The sequence below is a fragment of the Ranitomeya imitator genome, chromosome 7 (genome assembly GCF_032444005.1).
Source record: "Ranitomeya imitator isolate aRanImi1 chromosome 7, aRanImi1.pri, whole genome shotgun sequence".
Taxonomy (NCBI): domain Eukaryota; kingdom Metazoa; phylum Chordata; class Amphibia; order Anura; family Dendrobatidae; genus Ranitomeya; species Ranitomeya imitator.
In genome coordinates, this window is record NC_091288.1 from 209,897,404 (window position 1) to 209,919,779 (window position 22,376).

Here is a 22,376-nt window from a genome sequence, read left to right on the forward strand (position 1 = left end):
CTATAATACTGCCCCTATGTACAGAAATATAACTACTATAATACTGCCCCCTATGTACAAGAATATAACTACTATAATACTGCCACCTGTGTACAGAAATATAACTACTATAATACTGCCCCCTATGTACAGAAATATAACTACTATAATACCGCCCCCTATGTACAGAAATATAACTACTATAATACTGCCACCTGTGTACAGAAATATAACTACTATAATACTGCCCCCTATGTACAGAAATATAACTACTATAATACTGCCACCTGTATACAGAAATATAACTACTATAATACTGCTCCTATGTACAAGAATATAACTACTATAATACTGCCCCTATGTACAGGTATATAACTACTATAATACTGCCCCTACGTACAAGAATAAAAATGTTTTGAGGATTTTCATTTACATGACTGGCATTACTCTTAGTATTCTGACACTGTAGTCTACTATAATTTCGTGATTGGAGATTGCATAACATAGTGAGCTGAATACCTGTGTGATAAGTTCTCTGTTCCTCTATGATAATCAGTGCCCCAGGGCTGCTGATCTCAGCACAGAGTAGTTAGCTGTGACTTCCGGCCATGAATGTTCTGACGTGTGGTCTTCAGGTAATCAGCGCTGCAGCATTGTCCCCCTCTCTTTTTGCCCTACGCAGCGCTGCAGGGGTCCCCGTCCCTCCATATTGTGGCTTCTTTATGCCTCTATTACCAATGAATACAATTTATATGGTACTGAGCGCTTTGTAAAGCTGAGAGGATATCATCAGAGCTGCCTGTGCCCGGGGAGATGCCATGAGTCACTAACCTTTTTATTATCCAAATCAACCCTGAGCGGTTATACTGCAGAGCAGAGGATGGCGGTGCCGCACTGAGCCAGGGGGTTTAGTGGATGCGGAAAGGCACCTTGAGACGGTAAATGCTGAGAATAAATACTGGAGCTTTGTAAAGTGAGACGAGTAACACTGGGATAATCCCAACCTACAGGACATTACTGCCGTCACCTACAGCAACTATAAATGATGAAAACCGCGGTATTAGTAACGTCGAGCCCATCACAATTATATGACCGCGCTGTGGGTGGATTTTTCAGTACTTGAAAGTCAACTATCAATCTTTATGGGATAGAATCAATGGTGGCCAAAGAATTATTTTTCAGGTAGACTTGACATATTTTAATGTAAATTCCCCTATAACAGTGTCAGAAAAGAGGCCGTGAACCAGTGTCAGAACCGTTCCCCAATATACAGTGTCAGAACCGTTCTCCTATAAACAGCGTCAGAACCGTTCTCCTATAAACAGTGTCAGAACCGTTCTCCTATAAACAGTGTCAGAACCGTTCTGCTATAAAGTGTCAGAACCGTTCTCCTATAAACAGTGTCAGAACCGTTCTGCTATAAAGTGTCAGAACCGTTCCCCTATAAACAGCGTCAGAACCGTTCCCCAATATACAGTGTCAGAACCGTTCTCCTATAAACAGTGTCAGAACCGTTCCCCAATATACAGTGTCAGAACCGTTCCCCTATAAACAGCGTCAGAACCGTTCTCCTATAAACAGTGTCAGAACCGTTCCCCAATATACAGTGTCAGAACCGTTCTCCTATAAACAGTGTCAGAACCGTTCTCCTATAAACAGTGTCAGAACCGTTCTCCTATAAACAGTGTCAGAACCGTTCTCCTATAAACAGTGTCAGAACCGTTCTCCTATAAACAGTGTCAGAACCGTTCTCCTATAAACAGTGTCAGAACCGTTCTCCTATAAACAGTGTCAGAACCGTTCTCCTATAAACAGTGTCAGAACCGTTCTCCTATAAACAGTGTCAGAACCGTTCTCCTATAAACAGTGTCAGAACCGTTCCCCTATAAACAGCGTCAGAACCGTTCCCCAATATACAGTGTCAGAACCGTTCCCCTATAAACAGTGTCAGAACCGTTCTGCTATAAAGTGTCAGAACCGTTCTCCTATAAACAGTGTCAGAACCGTTCTCCTATAAACAGTGTCAGAACCGTTCTCCTATAAACAGTGTCAGAACCGTTCTCCTATAAACAGTGTCAGAACCGTTCCCCTATAACCAGTGTCAGAACCGTTCTCCTATAAACAGTGTCAGAACCGTTCTCCTATAAACAGTGTCAGAACCGTTCTCCTATAAACAGTGTCAGAACCGTTCTCCTATAAACAGTGTCAGAACCGTTCCCCTATAACCAGTGTCAGAACCGTTCTCCTATAAACAGTGTCAGAACCGTTCTCCTATAAACAGTGTCAGAACCGTTCTCCTATAAACAGTGTCAGAACCGTTCTCCTATAAACAGTGTCAGAACCGTTCTCCTATAAACAGTGTCAGAACCATTCCCCTATAACCAGTGTCAGAACCGTTCTCCTATAAACAGTGTCAGAACCGTTCTCCTATAAACAGTGTCAGAACCGTTCCCCAATATACAGTGTCAGAACCGTTCCCCTATAAACAGTGTCAGAACCGTTCTCCTATAAACAGCGTCAGAACCGTTCCCCAATATACAGTGTCAGAACCGTTCCCCTATAAACAGTGTCAGAACCGTTCTCCTATAAACAGTGTCAGAACCGTTCTGCTATAAAGTGTCAGAACCGTTCCCCTATAAACAGCGTCAGAACCGTTCTCCTATAAACAGCGTCAGAACCGTTCTCCTACAAACAGTGTCAGAACCGTTCTCCTACAAACAGTGTCAGAACCGTTCTCCTATAAACAGTGTCAGAACCGTTCTCCTATAAACAGTGTCAGAACCGTTCTGCTATAAAGTGTCAGAACCGTTCTCCTATAAACAGTGTCAGAACCGTTCTCCTATAAACAGTGTCAGAACCGTTCTGCTATAAAGTGTCAGAACCGTTCTCCTATAAACAGTGTCAGAACCGTTCTCCTATAAACAGTGTCAGAACCGTTCTCCTATAAACAGTGTCAGAACCGTTCTGCTATAAAGTGTCAGAACCGTTCTCCTATAAACAGTGTCAGAACCGTTCTCCTATAAACAGTGTCAGAACCGTTCTCCTATAAACAGTGTCAGAACCGTTCTGCTATAAAGTGTCAGAACCGTTCTCCTATAAACAGCGTCAGAACCGTTCTCCTATAAACAGCGTCAGAACCGTTCCCCTATAAACAGCGTCAGAACCGTTCCCCTATAAACAGTGTCAGAACCGATCCCCTATAAACAGAGTCAGAACCGTTCCCCTTAAACCGCGTCAGAACCGTTCTCCTATAAACAGCGTCAGAACCGTTCTCCTATAAACAGCGTCAGAACCGTTCTCCTATAAACAGTGTCAGAACCGTTCTCCTATAAACAGTGTCAGAACCGTTCCCCTATAAACAGTGTCAGAACCGTTCTCCTATAAACAGTGTCAGAACCGTTCTCCTATAAACAGTGTCAGAACCGTTCTCCTATAAACAGTGTCAGAACCGTTCTCCTATAAACAGTGTCAGAACCTTTCCCTATAACCAGTGTCAGAACCGTTCTCCTATAAACAGTGTCAGAACCGTTCTCCTATAAACAGTGTCAGAACCGTTCTCCTATAAACAGTGTCAGAACCGTTCTCCTATAAACAGTGTCAGAACCGTTCTCCTATAAACAGTGTCAGAACCGTTCTGCTATAAAGTGTCAGAACCGTTCTCCTATAAACAGCGTAAGAACCGTTCCCCTATAAACAGTGTCAGAACCGTTCTCCTATAAACAGTGTCAGAACCGTTCTCCTATAAACAGTGTCAGAACCGTTCTGCTATAAAGTGTCAGAACCGTTCTGCTATAAAGTGTCAGAACCGTTCCGCTATAAACAGCGTCAGAACCGTTCTATAAACAGTGTCCCGTGTAGGAAAGTATGTGCATACCTGGTGGTCCGGTGTAGGAAAGCATGTGCATACCTGGTGGTCCGGTGTAGGAAAGCATGTGCATACCTGGTGGTCCGGTGTAGGAAAGCATGTGCATACCTGGTGGTCCGGTGTAGGAAAGCATGTGCATATCTGGTGGTCCGGTGTAGGAAAACATGTGCATACCTGGTGGTCCGGTGTAGGAAAGCATGTGCATACCTGGTGGTCCGGTGTAGGAAAGCATGTGCATACCTGGTGGTCCGGTGTAGGAAAGCATGTGAATACCTGGTGGTCCGGTGTAGGAAAGCATGTGCATACCTGGTGGTCCGGTGTAGGAAAGCATGTGCATACTACCTGGTGGTCCGGTGTAGGAAAGCATGTGCATACCTGGTGGTCCGGTGTAGGAAAGCATGTGCATACCTGGTGGTCCGGTGTAGGAAAGCATGTGCATATCTGGTGGTCCGGTGTAGGAAAGCATGTGCATACCTGGTGGTCCGGTGTAGGAAAGCATGTGCATATCTGGTGGTCCGGTGTAGGAAAACATGTGTATGCCTGGTGGTCCGGTGTAGGAAAACATGTGCATACCTGGTGGTCCGGTGTAGGAAAGCATGTGCATACCTGGTGGTCCGGTGTAGGAAAGCATGTGCATATCTGGTGGTCCGGTGTAGGAAAACATGTGCATACCTAGTGGTCCGGTGTAGGAAAACATGTGCATACCTAGTGGTCCGGTGTAGGAAAACATGTGCATACCTGGTGGTCCGGTGGAGGAAAACATGTGCATACCTGGTGGTCCGGTGTAGGAAAGCATGTGCATACCTGGTGGTCCGGTGTAGGAAAGCATGTGCATACCTGGTGGTCCGGTGTAGGAAAGCATGTGCATACCTGGTGGTCCGGTGTAGGAAAGCATGTGCATATCTGGTGGTCCGGTGTAGGAAAACATGTGCATACCTAGTGGTCCGGTGTAGGAAAACATGTGCATACCTAGTGGTCCGGTGTAGGAAAGCATGTGCATACCTGGTGGTCCGGTGTAGGAAAGCATGTGCATACCTGGTGGTCCGGTGTAGGAAAGCATGTGCATACCTGGTGGTCCGGTGTAGGAAAGCATGTGCATATCTGGCGGTCCGGTGTAGGAAAACATGTGCATACCTGGTGGTCCGGTGTAGGAAAGCATGTGCATACCTGGTGGTCCGGTGTAGGAAAGCATGTGCATACCTGGTGGTCCGGTGTAGGAAAGCATGTGAATACCTGGTGGTCCGGTGTAGGAAAGCATGTGCATACCTGGTGGTCCGGTGTAGGAAAGCATGTGCATACTACCTGGTGGTCCGGTGTAGGAAAGCATGTGCATACCTGGTGGTCCGGTGTAGGAAAGCATGTGCATACCTGGTGGTCCGGTGTAGGAAAGCATGTGCATATCTGGTGGTCCGGTGTAGGAAAGCATGTGCATACCTGGTGGTCCGGTGTAGGAAAGCATGTGCATATCTGGTGGTCCGGTGTAGGAAAACATGTGCATGCCTGGTGGTCCGGTGTAGGAAAACATGTGCATACCTGGTGGTCCGGTGTAGGAAAGCATGTGCATACCTGGTGGTCCGGTGTAGGAAAGCATGTGCATATCTGGTGGTCCGGTGTAGGAAAACATGTGCATACCTAGTGGTCCGGTGTAGGAAAACATGTGCATACCTAGTGGTCCGGTGTAGGAAAACATGTGCATACCTGGTGGTCCGGTGGAGGAAAACATGTGCATACCTGGTGGTCCGGTGTAGGAAAGCATGTGCATACCTGGTGGTCCGGTGTAGGAAAGCATGTGCATACCTGGTGGTCCGGTGTAGGAAAGCATGTGCATACCTGGTGGTCCGGTGTAGGAAAGCATGTGCATATCTGGTGGTCCGGTGTAGGAAAACATGTGCATACCTAGTGGTCCGGTGTAGGAAAACATGTGCATACCTAGTGGTCCGGTGTAGGAAAGCATGTGCATACCTGGTGGTCCGGTGTAGGAAAGCATGTGCATACCTGGTGGTCCGGTGTAGGAAAGCATGTGCATACCTGGTGGTCCGGTGTAGGAAAGCATGTGCATATCTGGCGGTCCGGTGTAGGAAAACATGTGCATACCTAGTGGTCCGGTGTAGGAAAACATGTGCATACCTAGTGGTCCGGTGTAGGAAAACATGTGCATACCTGGTGGTCCGGTGGAGGAAAACATGTGCATACCTGGTGGTCCGGTGTAGGAAAGCATGTGCATACCTGGTGGTCCGGTGTAGGAAAGCATGTGCATACCTGGTGGTCCGGTGTAGGAAAGCATGTGCATACCTGGTGGTCCGGTGTAGGAAAGCATGTGCATATCTGGTGGTCCGGTGTAGGAAAGCATGTGCATACCTGGTGGTCCGGTGTAGGAAAACATGTGCATACCTAGTGGTCCGGTGGAGGAAAACATGTGCATACCTGGTGGTCCGGTGGAGGAAAGCATGTGCATACCTGGTGGTCCGGTGGTTTGCTGCCCACTCCAGGCCTTATATGCGTCACTGGGCCTTATGCTTTATAAGGGGCAGAGACTTTCCGGACACAACATCCATGTCGTATTTCTGCACATCGGGTCAGATTTGCCGTTTGGGTTGGATGTCGCCCCCATGTGGGAGCCGTGATGGGGACAGTTTCTAAAATCTATATGTCGCTTATATCGCTTGCAGGTGGAACCAGCTGGACCTGGCCATAGTCCTGCTCTCCATCATGGGCATCACATTGGAGGAGATCGAAATCAACGCCTCCCTTCCCATCAATCCCACTATCATCCGCATCATGAGGGTGCTGAGGATCGCGCGAGGTGAGACCCCCGATACTACACCTTACAGTAATCCCCCTGTACTAACTGGGGGAACACATAATCTGATGACTGTCATGTGTCTACATAACCGCGTGTCTGCTTATCCTTGTAGTCCTGAAGCTTTTAAAGATGGCAACAGGAATGCGAGCTCTGCTGGATACAGTGGTCCAGGCCCTGCCGCAGGTAACCAGCAATAACACACCCATAATGCCACCAAGACACGACACAGCGCTGTTCTGCATATACATGTATGTAGCAAGAGTATAAGAGTTCTATCATTGCACATATTGGCAGTATTATAGTACTTATATTCTTGTACATAGGGGCAGTATTATAGTAGTTATATTCTTGTACATAGGAGCAGTATTATAGTAGTTATATTCTTGTACATAGGAGCAGTATTATAGTAGTTATATTCTTGTACATAGGGGCAGTATTATAGTAGTTATATTCTTGTACATAGGAGCAGTATTATAGTAGTTATATTCTTGTACATAGTCGGCAGTATTATAGTAGTTATATTCTTGTATATGGGGGCAGTATTATAGTAGTTATATTCTTGTACATAGGAGCAGTATTATAGTGGTTATATTCTTGTGTATAGGGGCAGTATTATAGTAATTATATTCTTGTACATAGGAGCAGTATTATAGTAGTTATATTCTTGTACATAGGAGCAGTATTATAGTAGTTATATTCTTGTACATAGGAGCAGTATTATAGTAGTTATATTCTTGTACATAGGGGCAGTATTATAGTAGTTATATTCTTGTACATAGGAGCAGTAATATAGTAGTTATATTCTTGTACATAGGAGGCAGTATTATAGTAGTTATATTCTTGTACATAGGGGCAGTATTATAGTAGTTATATTCTTGTACATAGGAGCAGTAATATAGTAGTTAGTAGATTTGGTTTCCAGTACCATCTCTATGCTGACGACACCCAATTATACACTTCTGCTCCCGATATCACACCGACCTTTTTAGAAAACACCAGTGATTGTCTTACCGCTGTCTCTAACATCATGTCCTCCCTCTATCTGAAACTAAACCTGTCAAAAACTGAACTCCTCGTGTTCTCTCCCTCTACTAACCTACCTTTGCCTGACATTGCCATCTCCGTGTGCGGTTCCACCATTACTCCAAAGCAACATGCCCGCTGCCTTGGGGTCATCCTTGATTCTGACCTTTCATTCACCCCCTACATCCGATCACTGGCTCGCTCTTCTTACCTGCATCTCAAAAACATTTCTAGAATTCGCCCTTTTCTTAATTTCGACTCTGCAAAAACTCTGACTGTTTCACTTATTCATTCTCGTCTGGAGTATTGTAACTCTCTACTAATCGGTCTCCCTCTTGCAAAACTCTCCCCGCTCCAATCTGTCCTGAATGCTGCAGCCAGGATCATATTCCTCACCAACCGTTACACCGATGCCTCTACCCTGTGCCAGTCATTACACTGGCTACCCATCCACTCCAGAATCCAGTACAAAACTACTACCCTCATCCACAAAGCACTCCATGGCTCAGCACCACCCTACATCTCCTCCCTGGTATCAGTCTACCACCCTACCCGTGCCCTCCGCTCCGCTAATGACCTCAGGTTAGCATCCTCAATAATCAGAACCTCCCACTCCCGTCTCCAAGACTTTACACGTGCTGCGCCGATTCTTTGGAATGCACTACCTAGGTTAATACGATTAATCCCCAATCCCCACAGTTTTAAGCGTGCCCTAAAAACTCATTTGTTCAGACTGGCCTACCGCCTCAATGCATTAACCTAACGATCCCTGTGTGGCCTATTTATAATAAAAAAAAAAAAAAAAAAAAAAAGGTTCCTCGCATCATGTTCTCATACACTTTATGCAGTATTAGCCCTCTGTGTCTGTACTGCTACATACTTAGGCAGTTAACTGGTTCATGCAGCTTTACATGAACACCTGAGCCTTACACTATAGCTGGTCCGAATAACTAAAGCAATTGTTACCATCCACCTCTCGTGTCTCCCCTTTTCCCCATAGTTTGTAAGCTTGCGAGCAGGGCCCTCACTCCTCCTGGTATCTGTTTTGAACTGTATTTCTGTTATGCTGTAATGTCTATTGTCTGTACAAGTCCCCTCTATAATTTGTAAAGCGCTGCGGAATATGTTGGCGCTATATAAATAAAATTATTATTATTATTATTATTATTAGTTATATTCTTGTACATAGGGGCAGTATTATAGTAGTTATATTCTTGTACGTAGGGGCAGCATTATAGTAGTTATATTCTTGTACATAGGAGGCAGTATTATAGTAGTTATATTCTTGTACATAGGAGGCAGTATTATAGTAGTTATATTCTTGTACGTAGGGGCAGCATTATAGTAGTTATATTCTTGTACATAGGAGGCAGTATTATAGTAGTTATATTCTTGTACATAGGGGCAGTATTATAGTAGTTATATTCTTGTACATAGGAGCAGTAATATAGTAGTTATATTCTTGTACATAGGAGCAGTATTATAGTAGTTATATTCTTGAATATAGGGGCAGTATTATAGTAGTTATATTCTTGTACATAGGAGCAGTATTATAGTAGTTATATTCTTGTACGTAGGGGCAGCATTATAGTAGTTATATTCTTGTACATAGGAGGCAGTATTATAGTAGTTATATTCTTGTACATAGAGGCAGTATTATAGTAGTTATATTCTTGTACATAGGAGCAGTATTATAGTAGTTATATTCTTGTACATAGGAGCAGTATTATAGTAGTTATATTCTGGTACATAGGAGCAGTATTATAGTAGTTATATTCTTGTACATAGGAGGCAGTATTATAGTAGTTATATTCTTGTACATAGGGGCAGTATTATAGTAGTTATATTCTTGTACATAGGAGCAGTAATATAGTAGTTATATTCTTGTACATAGGAGCAGTATTATAGTAGTTATATTCTTGAATATAGGGGCAGTATTATAGTAGTTATATTCTTGTACATAGGGGCAGTATTATAGTAGTTATATTCTTGAATAGAGGGGATATTCTCCCTAGCAGTATTTTAGGGAGTATATCCTTGCATATAGTGGGCGGTATTATAGTAATTAGATGAGGCGTAAGCGCTGGTTACAGGGTCATTGCGATATGTTTTACAGGTATAATGTGTTTTACTATTTTACCTCATTTCCTTTGGCCATTTTTTGCTGAAAACAGAGAGCCCCTTTCCTTATATATTTTGGATCACAATAGATGACGGCGTTGTCTGTGTTTGCTGACGCTGTATCCATGGACGCTCCCCAAATTCCTAAGGATTTCCACAAATACTCCCTGGTGCCACGCTCCGACAATCACTATTTTTAGTTCTGCTTGAAGACTTATTTCTATTAAGTTAAGACGTCTTTGTGTAAACTCTTGGTAGATTTCCTGGGCCAGAGCGAGGGCAGAAAGCGAAAAGACCAACGCAGGCCAAATTTCATCTTTATAAGGAATAGACATCGTCCTGGAGGCGAAGACGTTGGAAGTAACTCATCACCATCTGCTACTTAACCCTTTACAGCCTTCCTACTTTTGATTAGCTCTTGCTACCATCGTCATTTAAAGGGACATTGCATATTTCGGATCACATCACCCGGGAGCAGGATACACCCTCTCCTCTTTTCGGATTCCCGTAGCATCCGCTTGTGGATCAGTTCTGGTAGACTGGATTATCTCAGGAATGATATAATTCACATTACAAATATGCAGAGAGATGCTGTCTGCATCAAGATGTGCATGGGAAAGAGCTGAGACATTAACCCTTCACCTGCTGCAGGCCTGTGTCCGCCAAGAAGTGATTCCCCCCCCTCCCCCCATATATTCCGAGTTGATTCCTGCTGCTGAGATCTATTATTGAGTTAGGACCCCCAGCCATTCAGGATCCTCCTACTGGTTATCAGGTCATGTAAGAATTTGTTTTTTGGAGGGTTTCTACCAATTTAAGGGTAAATCGAGATCAGTAATGGTAAAATATTTGATAGTGCAGAGAGATAATAGGTGAGAAAACCAAAGCACAAACAGTAGTGTTATTATAATTATACAGCACAGTTAAAAAGTGCAATAAAGTTCTCAAAAACAATAGAGAAAAAATGTGAAATACTGCCATACAGTGCTCAAATTATAAAACCATGTAATATCTATATATTGTACCATATACTGCTTAAATTATACCCAAATAACATCACTATATTGTGCATAGTACACAGAGGCACAAACAATAGTGTAAGGTGATAAGTGATACCGCAATATACTGCTAGGTTATAGCACGTGAAATACTCAAATATCATCATATACGGCATTATTTGCCCCAACTATAGAACACTGCAAAAAAAAAACACCATCATATAGTTCCCAAATGGTAAAACCATATAGTTTATATATAGTTTCACCATATACTGCATAAAATATAACACAAAATCCACATATATCGGTATATTACCCAAGGTATTCACACAGAGCGCCTAAATAATGCTACTACAGTAATATCCATATAATATCACATAATGGGGCCCAGACTCTGACTCTATAAGGGATCGGTCATTAGTCGTCCATGTCAGGGATATAGACAGGATTCCCCAGTGTATGCCGCCAACACATGCCAGTGCGTCATAAAGCGGGCACACACACCGCTGCCATTCAGGAACCTTAGAAAGCGGTAAAGCAGACACAGCCAGGAGAGCTGACATGTAGTATCACTGAGCCAGGAGCAGCTGGAGCACAAGACTGTGGCGCTCCTGCCCTTCCATTAGTTGGCACTTGTACAGCGTCCTGAGAAATCCTTCCTGACAGGCCTCCCTGGGTATTATGTGCTCGCATGGCTGACATGCCGCGGTGTGGGCTGATGGTGCACAAATAATGGATGTGACGATAATCAGGAGAGATGTGCAAAATTAGGAAGCCAGTACCCGCCTCCGGCACTCCTCTGCCAGCGAGGGACATTATGTCTGCAGTCCACACTGTGGTGACGTGTGAATACCTGCCAACACGCAGCGTGGGACGCTCTCATGATGCCGTAAGGAGGACGTGTGCCCAGCTAGGTGGCATAAGAACTGGTCACAGTGCTGGCGGGAAGTGCAAACGAGCCGGCAACGGAGCAAAATGATCACTGCCATCACAGCTCAAGAGTCACTAAAATATGCCAGGGGTCTAAATATCACAACCCTCCATATAGTGCCCCCTGCTCTATCCAGGGAAGACACAAGGGTCAGCATCAGTACCCTGCACCCCGAGTGTCAGCGTCATTATCCTGTACCCCGAGTGTCAGCGTCATTACCCTGTACCCCGAGTGTCAGTGTCATTACCCTGTACCCCGAGTGTCACCGTCATTACCCTGTACCCCGAGTGTCAGTGTCATTATCCTGTACCCCGAGTGTCAGCGTCATTATCCTGTACCCCGAGTGTCAGCGTCATTATCCTGTACCCCGAGTGTCAGTGTCATTACCCTGTACCCCGAGTGTCACCGTCATTACCCTGTACCCCGAGTGTCAGCGTTATTACCCTGTACCCCAAGTGTCAGTATCCTGTACCCCAATTATCAGTGTCATCCTGTACCCCTAGCGTCATTATCCCGTACCCCTAGTGTCATTATTCCGTACTGTATACTAACACCCAGCCCAGTGACGTTTACCTGACTTACAACCTTGCTTCCATCCTTGGAACATCATGAATAGTCAGTGTCAGATATAATTGGGTGCGGAGCGTCGATTTTCCGATAAGTCAATAGTCCTGCAGTTGATAACACATCTGTATATTCAGGTCCTTAATTCTCCTCTCTGGAGCCTCGTGTCAGTGTCAGGTGAACACTTTTTAGCTCTTGTTCATTAGCATGCACGGATGAGGACGTCTCCACGGCCGTCATCTTTCTTCAGAGTCCTTGAGCCGTCCTGCTGGTTTGCACTATACAACTAAATTAGCTGTGGTAATAGCACATCTCTTGGTGGACTCCCTCAATGAATATCAAGTGAATTCAGACGGACGACCGCTTGCTTCCTCGGCAATCATCTTATTAAGCCCGGAACTAGTGGAGGAATATACGAGAGCTGTCCTTCACTCACCGGACCTGAACTCTTCGTTTCATCAAAAAACGTCTAAACTTCACCGTTATTGGCAGAAAGTTGACTTTTCTGAAACAAACTCCATCATCCCGTGAGACCTTTCTGACCTTTGTTGTCATTCTGTCCATTATCGTGTTCATCTTCTGAAGTATTAATCACATTGCGACAAAAAGGTTTCCAGATATTAATACCAGAAAGGATTGATCTCTACAGCTGTTGAAGGAAACTTTTTTAGTTTACAGGGTTGGTGACCTGAACAAAGATTAAGGGGTGGCGGTGGGGGGTTAACTTTTACATCTGTAGACCAATGGCCTTCAACACCAGAATAAAGGCTGGAAGGACGAACAAGCCACTTGATCTAGGTCATGGTACTTAGGTATAGTGGTCAGGGTCCACATTGACTATGACTAGCAGCAATTATGAGAGGATGGCCCGATGGTGGACATATAACTGCCTTCTATGTTTACAAGGCTTTGCCCATGGTGCTATGATGTCAATGATCACATGGATCGATTCAATTAGTGAGTTACCATTGGGGATCTCAAAAGTTACTCAACAACAGTTCTCCAAGGTGTTGGTTGACCAAAAGTGGCTTCATTCGGTTGAGTGTCCTTGGCTTTTTACAAGTGTTATCTAGCAGAATTGCACCAAGACCAAGGAGTGACCAACCAGTGGTGATCGAGAAGTGAGCTTCTGAACTGTGACCAAGTAGTGACTAGCCAAAGTGATCTACCTACAGATGAGTCCACCGTCACTTTTATACAAATTTAGATAAGGACTCCAAATGATCATGATAATTCAAGACATTCTGGCATCATGCACGTAGACACACACAGCACAAGAAACTCGCCAGAGAGGAAACATTTTCTTGAGTAGTGATTAATCAACAGTGAGCTAGTGAGCTTCAAGGGCATTTTTGAAGGGTGATCAAGAAATTATTTACCAATGGTGAGGATTAAGGGGGTGTCACAATGGTAACCAGGAAAATATTAACCAATGGAGACCATTTAGTGATTTCCCAGTGGAGACTCCCAAGGAGATTTCATAATGATGACTAAGAAATGATTAATCAATGGTGATCTTCACAATAGTGACAAGTATTGATTACCCAAGGTCACCTTCAAGAGCTTCTTATATGCGTGACCAATGGTGATATTAAAGGTTATTTCACAAGGGTGACCATGAAGCAATTACCAATCAGGTGATCAAGTAGTAATTTATCAATGGCGACCTTTGAGCACGTTTCACAAAAGTGACTTCCCAATGTTGATCTGCCAATGGTAATCTCCAAGGTCATCTCACAAGGTGGATCATTTAGCGCTTTATCAATGAAGATTGCCAATGGCATTTCATAATGGCTACCAAGATGTGATTAACCATAGATTGTCTTCACAAGGAGTGACAAGTATTGATTGCCCTGGGGTGATCGTCATAGGCTTCTTTACAAGGTTGACCAAGTAGTGACGAAATTTAAGGGCATTTCACAAGGATAGCCAAGATGCAATTTACCTATCAATACTTGGTGACCAGGAATGATCAAGTGGTGAATGATCTTCCAGGGCCGTAGTGTTTCACCGATCGTGATCTCAAAACTTGAGCAAAGAGTGACTGAGTGACTTACTAGGACATATCATAATAGCAAGCAAAAAGTGAGTAACCAAGTGTGATCCTCAGAGTTTCCTACAAGGGTCACTAAAAGATGACTTACCAGTGGCAACCTTTACACTCGTTTCACATAGTTGACCCAACAGCCACGAATGCCTGGTCAATGCAGTAGTGGTTCCAACTGACTGGATTTTTATACAGATGATCTTCTTGGTCTATACAACACTATGGAATTATTGTAGGTGTTTTAGGTGGAGGTGTCTATTTTAACATTGCCTTGCGCTTTCCTCGGCAGGTAGGAAACCTCGGACTTCTTTTCATGCTCCTGTTTTTCATCTACGCCGCCCTCGGGGTGGAGCTTTTCGGGAAGCTTGGTGAGTAAGCCAAAGATCTCCAACATTTTTGGGGATTTGCATACTTGCGGTGATACTAAAAAAAAGTTTAGTAAAAATAGTTTGAGCTGGCGTGGTTTCAGCCCTATCAGGAAACATTCTCTGATCATTCGAAGATTAGAAGCCACATCTGCTCACTATCAGTGGATTTCTAGTGAGTTTTGACATCTGAGATTATTCACAGCTGTTAACTGTTTCCGTGAGGTTCATGGAATGGATCCATTCCATGAACCTCACGGAAACAGTTATCAATAAAAGTCCCCACGAGAGCACATTTCTTAATTAAAAAATGACAGCATGAGGTGGAGGCTAGTGTTCTCCTTCGGTTTCTCTACCCAACAAAGCCTAAAAACATACAAAATAAATTCTATTCATCGGCAGGAAGACATAGTGAGCAGATGATGGGTATGGTAGGTCTAGAAAAAAAAATCAAATCCATAGGAACATTACACAAAGGAGACAACGCGTTTTCATATACCGATTACATTAGGTTATCCCAGGTCTAGAAGATTGACTAAAATGTACACAACGCGTTTTAATGTTGTACTGATTACTTTATTATGTAGACATCGCGTTATAGTGTCTAAATTATTCAACCACATCTGGTCTATAAGGATGAACTTTAATGTACACGAGCTCTACACAATGTATACCACGCGTTTCTGTTTTGTGCTGATTACTTTATCAGGTCACATCTCATCTACAAGGGTGAAATTGAGTCTGTAAAATGTAGACGAGTTTCAGAGTTTTAATAATTCATGAAGGTATTTCCAGTTCTAGAAGGATGAACTAGGATCTCAGGGCACAATAAAATGTAGACAACGCATTTCAGTGTTGTATTGATTACTTTATCAGGTTAAATCAGATCCAGAAGAATGAGCTTGAACCTATCTATACAAGGTAGACAACGCGTTACTTTGACATACTGTCTAGTTTAATCAGATATGCTGAGTTTAGGAGGTAAGCTCGAATCATAGAGTGCTCTAAACAATGTAGACAACGCATTTCAGTGTTGCAAATATTACTTTATCATTCAGGTTATATGTGGTCTAGAAGGATGAGGGTAAATCTAGAACGTGTTTCAGTGATGTACCAAATACTTTATTAGGTTACACCTGTTCTAAAAAAAAATGAACTATAACGGAAAATAAAACCTATACAAATCATACAACGCGTTTCAGTGTTGTTGATCACTTCATCAGATTTTTCCAGGTTTAGAAGGATGAGCCTAAAACTATACAATGTAGACGTATTTCAAAGTCATACTGTCTAATTTATGCCTAGGAAGATGAATCCAAAGAACTTTATACACCACTGACAACGCATTTTAGTGTTGTTTTGATTACTTTATCAGGCTTTATCAGGTCTAAAGGGATAAACGTGAATCTGTACAGAGTATACAACCAGGTTATCCTGGTTCTAGAAGAATAATCTTGAGCTTAAAAGAGCTTTCTACAATGCAAACAACGCGTTTCAAAGTCTCAGGTCTGATTATGTTGGATCCAAAGGATGCATATTGGAGTTGTACTGACTACTTCTTATATCAGACCATAAATGACCTACGGATGATGAACTTGGACCCAAAGTCAATGGTTACAATGCACTAAACGCGTTTCAGTTTTTATTACTGATTACTTTGGATTCGGGCTGCTCCAACTGCGCCTTCATCTTATCAGAGGGAAATGATTTCCGTAACATGAATGAAACAAATGTTTCAGTCGTTAAGTGTTAATTGGGCCAAATAATTAATTGATTATAAGCTTGTATATGGACAAAGGACAGAATATAAAACGTGTTAACCACAGAAACCAAGCACCAGCGAACGGTTTAATGTCATTGGTTTTCTCCTGCTTGGTGCTGCCCTTCACTGTCCTTAATTATTGACAGGTTTCCGAGCTTCTCCCTCCGCGGACTCTTCTCCTGCACATTTATAGTCCTGGAAAATAAGTAGCTCATTACTGAGCTGGCGAGAGCCATGTCTGCCTGTCCATAATGAAAAGTTAATGGAGCCCTGGATTATTGAAGAGCGGCACTTTACTTTGTAGATTGCATTTATTAAGTCCTGCAAAATTTGGGGAGGAAGGTGTGAGCCCTCCACTGTGCCGTCCGGCTCCTGGCCCGGTCCAATCACTGCAGAGAATCCCACACTTTTATTACACCACAGATCTATGTGATAGATACATCAACCATCTGTTCTCCTTACGAGTCGCTGTGGCTGCCAAAGACACCGGACACGTCACCACCGCGCAGAAAAGTCATAGATGGAGGAAGCAGCTAGAGCTGCGGAGCAGAACTCCGCCACCACCGCCATGCCAACACCACAGGCCGAGGAGCTTAGCTACATGGAGTCTGGCCATAGATACACAAACTAACATACGATAGGCTTAGATACACTGGGACTGTAGCACACGATAGGCTTAGATACGCTGAGACTGTAGTACACAATAGGCTTACATACACTGGGACTGTAGTACGGTTGTGAATCCCGGTATATACTATTCCTGGCCGGATGTGAATCCCAGTATATAGTATTCCTGCCCGGATGTGAATCCCGGTATATAGTATTCCTGCCCGGATGTGAATCCCGGTATATAGTATTCCTGCCCGGATGTGAATCCCGGTATATAGTATTCCTGCCCGGATGTGAATCCCGGTATATAGTATTCCTATCCGGATGTGAATCCCGGTATATAGTATTCCTACCCGGATGTGAATCCCGGTATATAGTATTCCTACCCGGATGTGAATCCAGGTATATAGTATTTCTGCCCGGCTGTGAATCCCGGTATATAGTATTCCTGCCCGGATGTGAATCCCGGTATATAGTATTCCTACCCGGATGTAAATCCAGGTATATAGTATTCCTGCCCGGATGTGAATCCCGGTATATAGTATTCCTGCCCGGATGTGAATCCAGGTATATAGTATTTCTGCCCGGATGTGAATCCCGGTATATAGTATTCCTACCCGGATGTGAATCCAGGTATATAGTATTCCTGCCCGGATGTGAATCCCGGTATATAGTATTCCTGCCCGGATGTGAATCCCGGTATATAGTATTCCTACCCGGATGTGAATCCCGGTATATAATATTCCTGCCCGGTTGTGAATCCCGGTATATACTATTCCTGCCCGGTTGTGAATCCCGGTATATAGTATTCCTGCCCGGTTAAGAATCCTGGTATATCCTATTCCTGCCCGGATGTGAATCCCGGTATATACTATTCCTGCCCGGTTAAGAATCCTGGTATATACTATTCCTGCCCGGATGTGAATCCCGGAATATACTATTCCTGCCCAGTTAAGAATCCTGGTATATACTATTCCTGCCCAGTTAAGAATCCTGGTATATACTATTCCTGCCCGGCTGTGAATCCCGGTATATACTATTCCTGTCCGGAGCAGTGTACAGCTCATAATGTCTACAATGTAATAAAAGACTTACTGCCTCCTGTGGTTGTTTGCGGTACTGCATCATTATCTCGCCAAGCTCCAACGTCTGCATTGGTTGTACTGTCAATATCTGTAGTCGATGATCAATAATTAATGAATGTTCCTTTCTCTCCAGTGTGCAATGAAGAAAACCCCTGCGAGGGGCTCAGCAGACACGCCACGTTTGAGAACTTTGGGATGGCTTTCTTGACACTCTTCAGGGTCTCCACTGGAGACAACTGGAACGGTATCATGAAGGTAAGGAGCAGGCATGGAATACTCCATGTCCCCAGCAGAGGTCACTGCAAGGAAAACGCATCCCCAGAAACAATAACATCTGATTGACACAGATCACATAACTCAGACTGGCAGCGATCGGCTGATCACAAAGTCGTCTTCATTGTAAAAAAAGGCTTTGATGATTCGGCCTTAAACATGACCTAAACCAGCTCCTGCCGTGTGTATTATCCATGAAGATAATGATACTTTAAAAGATCTTTTGTAATGGTACCTTGACAATGACCTGATCATAGAGTATGCCCCCCAGTGATCAGCAGTGATCTGCTGGGAAACCTGGCACTGAGTGTTTAGCAGCACCACCGCAGGTGAAATGAAGCATTACACAGCCTCCATTCATGTCAGTGGGTTGTCTGTGTAGTACAGGATAAGTCAGGTCCTCCAGAGTGAGAGATGTTCTTTGTAACCAATCACCTTTCTGACCAAGAGGCGAGGACCTTAAACAAAGGACCCCCCTCTATTATCTCCAAATGTACATAAAAGGATTCTATAAATTGAACCTTTAAGTACTTAATCTCCAGCAGGAACGTGTTCCCTGACGCCCGGGCAGAGACGAGCAGATTCATTTTGTTACTAAACAACAGGGGATGAGAACATACTGACATAATTAATATTTACCTAAAGACACCTCCACATCAGGCTGCTCGGATGAGTCAGATCCTTCTCCTCCGTACCGTCTGTCATCCATGGCTGAAGTGTACAGAGAGGACCTCACCGAGCACACGCTATCTGGATCTATAGTACTGTCCTGTGACATGGTAGTAATATAATGTGGGCATAGTATTAGATTAGTCACAGGTTTCCAGGAATGAGGTAGGCTGTGGTGTTATGAGGCTTCCAGACTACTGGGAGGCTACACAGTCTATTATGTCATGTATTTTTCTAGTAGGCTAGTCTATATTCCAGATTTCCTAGGAAGGGGTAGGCTGTATTATCTATGACATCCTGGGTTTCCTAAGAAGGGGTAGGCTGCCTTATCTATGATGTCCTAGGTTTCCTAGGAAGGGGTAGGCTGTGTAATCTATGATATCCCAGATTTCCTAGGAAGGGGTAGCCTGCCTTATCGATGATGTCCTAGGTTTCCTAGGAAGGGGTAGGCTGTGTAATCTATGATATCCCAGATTTCCTAGGAAGGGGTAGGCTGCCTTATCGATGATGTCCTAGGTTTCCTAGGAAGGGGTAGGCTGTGTAATCTATGATATCCCAGATTTCCTAGGAAGGGGTAGGCTGCCTTATCGATGATGTCCTAGGTTTCCTAGAAAGGGGTAGACTGCCTTATCTATTATGTCACTGGGTTTCTTGGGAATTGTAGGCTATTATTATTCATTGTTATAGTGCCATTTATTCCATGGCGCTTTACATGTGAGGAGGGGTATACATAATAAAAACAAGTACAATAATCTTAAACAATACAAGTCACAACTGGTACAGGAGGAATGAGGACCCTGCCCGTGAAGGCTCACAATCTACAAGGGATGGGTGAGAATACAGTAGGTGAGGGTAGAGCTGGTCATGCAGCGGTTTGGTGGATCGGTGGTTACTGCAGGTTGTAGGCTTGTCGGAAGAAGTAGGTCTTCAGGTTCCTTTTGAAGGTTTCCACAGTAGGCGAGAGTCTGATATGTTGGGGAAGAGAGGCTGCCTCTTCTGTAATTTTGATTGTTTTCCTGAGAAGTAAGCTGCCTTGTCTGTGGGCTCGCTGGCCTTTTGGGGAGGGTAGGCTACTTTATCTATGATGTCATTGGGTTTCTGAGAAGCTGTTTACAAACTAGTCTATGATGTCACTCCACTTTCAGAGAAAGGTAAACCCGAAATTCATACACAATACACAGTGCGTCATAAAATACACCTGTGCCCATATAGGGGATTAGTAAACTACAAAATCCCATGCAAATTAATTAAATAGATCCTACATAGAAAATACTGCACAAAGCGGGATACATACCGAACAAATTATTTTATTGAACAAATCAATTATAAAATGGTACCTAAAAAGAGGGGATACTCTGAAGGTGACAACTACACTGGGGCCGCAGGTCGGAGGCTATAAACATGCAGAAACTAATAATAATGTCCACAGTAAGGAGTCACAGGTGTGAATAGTGAGTTCATTAACATATGAACAGATTCCACTCAGCTGGTAAGGAGCGTCCAGCCAACAGCACCAAAGCAGACATTAGCAGAAATTAACATTGTAAAGCATATCTACCTCAGACCTGCGGCGCCACCACCACTACGCGCGTTTCGGCATGCGTGCCTTCTTCCGGGGAAGGCGCGTAGGGGTGGTGGCGCCGCAGGTCTGAGGTAGATATGCTTTACAATGTTAATTTCTGCTAATGTCTGCTTTGGTGCTGTTGGCTGGACGCTCCTTACCAGCTGAGTGGAATCTGTTCATATGTTAATGAACTCACTATTCACACCTGTGACTCCTTACTGTGGACATTATTATTAGTTTCTGCATGTTTATAGCCTCCGACCTGCGGCCCCAATGTAGTTGTCACCTTCAGAGTATCCCCTCTTTTTAGGTACCATTTTATAATTGATTTGTTCAATAAAATAATTTGTTCGGTATGTATCCAGCTTTGTGCAGTATTTTCTATGTAGGATCTATTTCAGAGAAAGGGTAGGGTTCCTTAATTTTGATATAACAAGATTTCCAGGGAATGGGTTGGATGCTTTGCTTTGTCCGAAGGTTTTCAGGGATTGGGTAAGCTTCCTTTAATCTGATGTTTGAAGTTTTCTTAGCCATGGGGTAAGTTGCCTCATCAGAGGCTGGACAGCCTTGTCTTTGATGCCAGTGGGGTGCCTGGGAAGGGTAGATAGTCTTTATAGTGATATCACAAATAAGAGGTCATGTCAATGATACAAAGATTTCAGGAGAGCTGAGTTTGTTAATGTGAAGTGAAAGTTTTCTGTGGACGCGACGTCTGTGAATATTATAAACTTGGAATGTTTGGGATGTCTTAGGTGAATATGAGTCACCAGTATCAATGAAATATTAATACGTGACCTTGTCCTCTTCTAGGACACACTCCGCGAATGTAACAGCGATGACAAGAACTGCCTCAGCTACCTACCCTTCATCTCCCCCGTCTATTTTGTCACCTTCGTCCTCATTGCTCAGTTTGTCCTGGTTAATGTGGTGGTGGCCGTCCTCATGAAGCATCTCGAAGAAAGCAATAAAGAAGCCAAAGAAGACGCGGAGATGGATGCTGAGATTGAGATGGAGATGTCAAGAGCTGTCACCCCGGTCTGCCCGGTAGGCCCTCCGACCTTAGATGGCAAGGCAATCGGTGGTGGTCAAGTGTCAATGAAGAATGATCTGCCAGTGCTGTTGAAGCAGGCCAGGGTAAGGGTCCAGTATGTTATGTATGCCACTGGGGGGGCAGTAGTTGGGTTTGGAGCAGTTAAAGGGAACCTGTCACCCCGTTTTTTGAGATTGAGCTATAAATACTGTTAAATAGGGCCTGCGCTGTGTGTTCCTATAGTGTATGTAGTGTACCCCGATTCCCCATGTATGCTGAGAAATAACTTACCAAAGTCGCCGTTTTCGCCTGTCAATCAGGCTGGTCAGGTCGGGAGGGCGTGGTGACATCGCTGGTTCTTCCTCAGCTTTACGTTGGTGGCGTAGTGGCGTAGTGGTGAAGACACAGCGCGCGATCTGCGCTGTCATCCCTTTCGTCGGTGGGGGCGGCCATCTTCCTGGGGCCGCGCGTGCGCAGATCGAGTGCTCTGCTGCACGGGGCTTCAGGAAAATGGCCGCGGGATGCCGCGCGTGCGCATTAGAGATCGCGGCGGCCATTTTCCCAAAGCCGATCTCGGCTTTGGGAAAATGGCCGCCGCGATCTCTAATGCGCACGCGCGGCATCCCGCGGCCATTTTCCTGAAGCCCCGTGCAGCAGAGCACTCGATCTGCGCACGCGCGGCCCCAGG

At 44.1% G+C, this 22,376-nt stretch overlaps 1 protein-coding gene across 1 annotated transcript in view; it reads left to right on the plus strand.

Annotated features, from left to right (window-relative positions):
• Positions 1-22,376, plus strand: part of CACNA1H (calcium voltage-gated channel subunit alpha1 H) — a 391,999-nt gene that overhangs the window by 365,980 nt on the left and 3,643 nt on the right. Inside the window, exons 28-32 of the mRNA XM_069734647.1 lie at positions 6,514-6,647; positions 6,760-6,830; positions 14,621-14,699; positions 18,286-18,407; positions 21,469-21,792. Coding sequence (XP_069590748.1) covers positions 6,514-6,647; positions 6,760-6,830; positions 14,621-14,699; positions 18,286-18,407; positions 21,469-21,792 — 730 coding nt within the window. The remainder of the gene's footprint in view (positions 1-6,513; positions 6,648-6,759; positions 6,831-14,620; positions 14,700-18,285; positions 18,408-21,468; positions 21,793-22,376) is intronic.